Source organism: Glandiceps talaboti, chromosome 19 (assembly GCF_964340395.1).
Source record: "Glandiceps talaboti chromosome 19, keGlaTala1.1, whole genome shotgun sequence".
Classification (NCBI taxonomy): Eukaryota; Metazoa; Hemichordata; class Enteropneusta; family Spengelidae; genus Glandiceps; species Glandiceps talaboti.
Genome location: NC_135567.1, coordinates 9745508 through 9752021, shown reverse-complemented (window position 1 = coordinate 9752021; position 6514 = coordinate 9745508). Strand labels below are relative to the sequence as shown.

The 6514-nt window shown below is 36.1% G+C and overlaps 1 protein-coding gene across 1 annotated transcript in view; it reads left to right on the top strand.

Moving 5' to 3' along the window:
* The first annotated feature begins 284 nt into the window (after window positions 1-284).
* LOC144449931 (tetratricopeptide repeat protein 21B-like) overlaps window positions 285-6514 on the top strand; it is a 44775-nt gene continuing 38545 nt past the window's right edge. Inside the window, exons 1-6 of the mRNA XM_078140482.1 lie at window positions 285-611; window positions 1541-1670; window positions 3131-3241; window positions 3595-3659; window positions 4297-4398; window positions 5432-5520. Of these exons, the coding sequence (XP_077996608.1) occupies window positions 585-611; window positions 1541-1670; window positions 3131-3241; window positions 3595-3659; window positions 4297-4398; window positions 5432-5520 (524 nt within the window). The 5' untranslated portion in view covers window positions 285-584. The remainder of the gene's footprint in view (window positions 612-1540; window positions 1671-3130; window positions 3242-3594; window positions 3660-4296; window positions 4399-5431; window positions 5521-6514) is intronic.

Here is a 6514-nt window from a genome sequence, read left to right as displayed (position 1 = left end):
GCGAGGAAAATGGCACAGCTGATTTCAAAAAGGGATCTGTTGTAATCTATGGTAAATTTACAAACCTTAACACCAAAAAAACAACATTATTCCCCATATGTTATTAGATATCAAATGAAGTGATATTACTCTGTATTACCCAAAGTTTTAATTTTGTTTCATAGCATAATGTTGCAACACAAAATATGAAAACATTATTTTCACATACCCCTTATTTTGAAATGGACAGTTCCTCATCCAACGCATGCGCTCTACACAGATATTTCCAGGACGTTCAAAATAGTTTAGGTGGTCGTCTGCCAAATGATGTGTTTTGGCCAATATTTATAACTTACGACGATTTTTCGAGATTTCTGTTCAGACAGAAAATACAAATTGGAATTTCAAACACAGAAACGCTGTTTGACCTATTGGAATTCAGTTCTGATTCAAGTGGCTCCTGATATTGATACCGGCGACTGGTGAACGACTTGGTAACGACGTCCCTCTTCAACTTCACTGCAAACCTTGGTTTGGAGAGGTGATAACTTGATAAAATACAAAAATACACACGGGAATATTGTCAACAACATAATTCAGTAACAATGGCTGATGCTGACTCGTTATCGCTTGTAAGTAATTCTATAAATCAAATATCGTCCTCGATAGTTATGTTGTCGTTTGTAAATAAATAACATCAACAAGTGGTAGTACATCTTGTATTCTGTGATTCAGAGTGCTATTATACGGCCTATTAAAAAATGTGTGGTTCCGATTACTCTCAATTTTAGAATAGGTGATGTAGGTAGATTTTATATTTTATTTTATTATATATTTTGTTCTGTGTGAGTGTCTAGTTCAGGTTTTCCATTGTTTTCCAAAGTGTTGATTATTTCTTCCCATCAGATGTACAGCAATTATAGATTGGAGGAATAGTTTTATTTTGTCATCTTAAGTTGATGTCAGTTTCAACATCCACTATTTCTCGTGAGACTTCACAATTGTATTATTTTTTTCTCGAATACATAAAAAAAATTAGGGTTGGCAATGAAAAGCTAGGTGGGGTCGGATAACTGGAAGCAAACAAATATTTTTTTAGGCCTAAACTAAAAGATAATCTAACGGTTAGTTCATGGATGAGGCGATATACCCATGGTTAATACATTCATGGTTAATGGAAGCTCTTTTTTCGACAGGCTTTCATACGATGATCCCATGATCGACCTTTGTAACATATTGCATTTTCATAAAGAAAATAAAAATTGTGAGGTTTGTCATAAATGTGAGAATGATATTTATTTTGGTAATCTGGCAAATGATATTGATAAGAAAGGTGTATACATAAATGGGAAATTCTCTCTCTCCCTCCCTCCCTCCCTCCCCCCCCTCTCTCTCTCTCTCTCTCTCTCTCTCTCTCTCTCTCTCTCTCTCTCTCTCTCTCTCTCTCTCTCTCTCTCTCTCTCTCTCTCTCTCTCTCTCTCTCTCTCTCTCTCTCTCTCTCTCTCTCTCTCTCTCTCTCTCTCATGTCATATTGTTTACTATTATTTTTGTATTTTCACAGGCACGTTTAAATTATTACTGTCGTGAGAAGTACTATCGACATATGCAGAATGCTGCATTAGAAAGTCTGAAGAAATATGGCAGTGATCCTGTTCTTCTATTCTTTAAAGCATACAGTCTTGTCTTGGAAGGTGAGTGACAGTTTTTTACACATACAGTCTTGTCTTGGAAGGTAAGTGACAGTTTTACACACATACACTGTGATACAGTCTTGTTTTAGAAGGTGAGTGACAGTTTTTCACATACAGTCTTGTCTTGGAAGGTGAGTGACAGTTTTTCACATATACAGTCTTGTCTTGGAAGGTGAATGACAGTTTTTCACACATACAGTCTTGTCTTGGAAGGTGAGTGACACTTTTTCACACATACAGTCTTGTATTGGAAGATGAGTGGCAGTTTTTCACACATACAGTCTTGTCTTAGAAGGTGAGTGACAGTTTTTCACACATACAGTCTTGTCTTGGAAGGTGAGTGGCAGTTTTTCACACATACAGTCTTGTCTTGGAAGGTGAGTGGCAGTTTTTCACACAATCAGAACATTATATTTTTAGCATAATAGGTTTGTCACTGTTCAAATGGAAATTCATCTGTGTTGGTAAATCATTGTATCAAGTTAATCTTTTGTTCCCAAAACAAACTTGAAAATTGTTACCTGTATCATTATTACTACGGAAATCAGGAACTGTGAACAGGGAATGAAAGAAGCTGTTTGCATCGGGGCATTACACAGAGACTGCATAATAATAGGCTTGCATATCTGTAAGGTCACATGCTCAGCATAGTGGGTGAGTCTGTTGACACAGATTAAAATTTGCTGTTCAAATTTTAGGTGACAGTTTTTTCAAGTTTGTGTTATGAACAAAAGCATTGCTACATTCATGTACATCTTTTCACCCATAATGTAATTTGTAAAGACTCTAGTATACGGAACTCATATTGTCCTAACCTGGATAGAGGAAAAAGAAAATCTTAGTCACTAATATTTTCTGGTCAAGTGCAGAAATATATTTAGGAATAATTAGCTGTTATTACCCAATATTTTTCTTCATTCAACCAAGGAAAATACGAGTGACCTAAGGGGTCTTTGTAAGTACGAGTCGCAAGACAAGTAGTGAGAATCCTTAGGTCAGGAGTATTTTCCAGCTGAATGAAGAAAAATATTGGAGAATAACATAATTATACCAGCACCAGTAATATCAAAGAAAAATTAGGGAAAGTAATGGTAATTTTGCCGTTTTTGATTCATATTTCGAACACAGCAGAACCAGTGACAGACACGCACTGTTGTGACATAGACGTGTGTTGTTGTGACATAGAACGACCAGAGTCTATATATGTTAATTCCATATTTTTTATTCAACTTGCCGCATGCATGGTACATTGTATTATATGATAATACCTCGTCAGTGATAGTTTGGTAAAATAATGACAACTTTGAATGTTTAACTCATATTTTGAGCTCCACAAATTCAATCACGTAGATTTGAGCTGTCATGACGTAAAACAACCAGGTTATAAATTCCATATTTTTTGTTCAACTTTACTAGTGCATTATTGTAATTGTACTCTACTTGTTGTCATTTTTGTGTAGATCGGATTCCTGAAGGTATGAGAGAACTAGAAGCTCTGAAGGATAAACCTGAAGTCATGTTGTGTACAACCATGGCGTTAATGTATGCACATAAACGATGTAAAACTGTTGGTAAGTACATTGTAGTTCAGTTCAAGTTTTGTAAATAAAGAATCTGACTACAGTTAACCCCCCCCCCAAAAAAAAAAAACAAAAAAAAAAACAACAACAACAACAACAACAAATCAGAATTGTTTCTGGTCAGCACATTTTGTCTAAAGGTATATAGCCTTGAGTACGACAACACGTTTTTTTTTGTTTTATTTTATTTTCAACAAACCTGTCACTCAATCTACTATTTATGGCAGTTACTGTTCTTTTTATTTAGTACTTTAGACTAGAGCCAAGTGTGTATGTGGGGCAGATGTCATTTGCTTGTTCATGTTTGGCTCTGGTTTTATTTGTCAATTTTGATCATTTCACAGATAAAGAAGCAATACAGGAACTTGATGCCAAGTTAAAAGAAGAAAGAAAACATGCCAGGGAAAAGGTACATTATGTAAAACTATCTTAATTCTTTGGAGATTATTAATTCTCGGTACCTGCAATGGCATTTTATCTCATGCTAGAGGGTCAAAATAGAATAAGAAGGTTGACTTATTCTCAGTACCTGTAATAGCATTTTATCTCATGCTAGAGGGTCAAAATAGAACAAGAAGGTTGACTTATTCTCAGTACCTGTAATAGCATTTTATCTTGTGCTAGAGGGTCAAAATAGAACAAGAAGGTTGACTTATTCTCAGTACCTGTAATATCATTTTATCTCATGCTAGGGGTCAAAATAGAACAAGAAGGTTGACTTATTCCCACATCATGTGTATAGTAATGTATGTGAAGCAGGCTGTAGTGTCTACCAAGAAATCAAATATTCATTATTTAAGTATGCATAGGCAGTAATATTCTATTTCAGGTACCAAGAATTGATAAATTAAATAATTTTATTTTATATTCTTAGCCCCAAAGTAGGGGGTTATTACAATGGGCACATCACATGTAATGACACCAGGTAAAATGCCCCAGGACCAGAAAACCACCTGTATATAAAATTGCAAATTTGCAAATAGAATTATCACCCCAGAATAAATAATTGCCATTTAAATAATATTAAAATGTTATTTGTGTTTTAGGCTTTGTACTTTGCTGCTCTATTTCTGTGGCATACTGGACGCCATGATAAAGCTAGAGAATATGTGGACAGAATGTTGAAGATGTCACCACAGGCTGTAGATGTAAGTACACACCATAATATATGGCAACTATATCTTAATCTTCTTTCTCCCAATTTCTACTTAGTTGTGTACAAACAGATATCCCCTAGGGAGAAAGAGGACCAACTTGTACTTAGTTGTGTACAAACAAATACCCCCTAGGGAGAAAGAGGACCAACTTGTACTTAGTTGTGTACAAACAAATACCCCCTAGGGAGAACGAGGACTAACTTGTACTCATTTGTGTACAAACAAATACCCCCTAGGGAGAACAAGGACCAACTTGTACTTAGTTGTGTACAAACAAATACGCCCTAGGGAGAAAGAGGACCAACTTGTACTTAGTTATGTACAAACAAATACACCCTAAGGAGAAAGAGGACCAACTTGTACTTTGTTGTGTACCTACAAATACCCCCTAGGGAGAAAGAGGACCAACTTGTACTTAGTTGTGTACAAACTAATACTCCCTAGGGAGAAAGAGAACCAACTTGTACTTAGTTGTGTACCTACAAATACCCCCTAGGGAGAAAAATGACCAACTTGTACTTAGTTGTGTACAAACAAATACCCCCTAGGGAGAACGAGGACCAACTTATACTTAGTTGTGTACAAACTAATACTCCCTAGGGTGAAAGAGAACCAACTTGTACTTAGTTGTGTACCTACAAATACCCCCTAGGGAGAAAAAGGACCAACTTGTACTTAGTTGTGTACAAACAAATACCCCCTAGGGAGAAAGAGGACCAACTTGTACTTGGTTGTGTACAAACAAATACCCCCTAGGGAGAAAGAGAACCAACTTGTACTTAGTTGTGTACCTACAAATACCCCCTAGGGAGAAAGAGAACCAACTTGTACTTAGTTGTGGAAATAAATACTCCCTGGGGAGAAACCGGATTAATCATTATAGCCACCAACTAACTTGTTAGTATAATGTAGCAAAAGAAAGTCTTACAGCAGCCAGAGAGGGCACCCTTGCATATCCATAATTTGTTCTTTCTCCACAAGAAGAAAGATCCAGAAATCAGTATTTTACACTCTTGCATTGCAGGGTATGATATTGAGAGGTTGGATTGATCTGACCAGTGGTAGAGATAATTTTGTGAAAAAGTCACTCAGATATTTTGAAGATGCCCTCAAGTAAGTACAATGTATTAAAAACTTCATTCTTTTTTATATTTTGCTGAATAATATTAATAAGTGTGTTGTTACGAAGGTGGTATTAAAAACTGTTACTCTCGTAACTTATTATAACATTTTGTTATTCCCGTCTGCTCGCTGTCGTCAATCAAACCAACAAGGGAAAATATATGTTATTGCTGCTAAAAAAGTGTGGGCTTGCCGACTCTCGCTCTCTCTCAGCCAGAACTTATTGACTGTGCAGTACTTCAAGTCACTTGACGAGGAGTAACAACCCTTAGGTCATGACTATTTTCCAGCAGAATGATGAAAAATATTGATAAATAATGTAATTATACCATTGTCAGTGATATAAATAAAAAATGGGGAAAGTAAAAGCAATTTTGAACGTTTTGGCTCATATTTTGAACACAGCAGAACTCATTGACGTAAATATGCGTTGTCGGACATAGACACACGTTGTCGTGATGTAGAACGACCAGAGTATATATTCCATCCTCTTTTGTTGAACTTGGCTTGAACATGGTATAATATGTTTGTGATACTTTCTCACCAGAGTCTACAGTTTACACAAAACACAGAGAGGTTTCGTCTTAGAACTAAACACTACAACTTTATTACAGTCCACCATAGTTTGGAACAAGCACATGTAACTTCTAATATATCAATACGCCAGTGATAAGACTACAAATAACTCAGTACTGGTATACATATCATTAGGCTAACAATAAAGTAGTTCCAAAAATCATCACAATGTTAGATATGATTTTGTTAACAGCAGAACTCACTGACATAGACATGTGTTGTTGGGACATAGACGCGCGTTGTCGTGACGTAGAACGACCAGAGTATATATTCCATACTTTTTGTTTGAACGTACTTGGCTTGTGCATGGTATAACATGTTTTATATCATTTTGTTAACAGCAGAACTCACTGACATAGACATGCGTTGTTGGGACATAGACACGTGCTGTCGTGACGTAGAACGACCA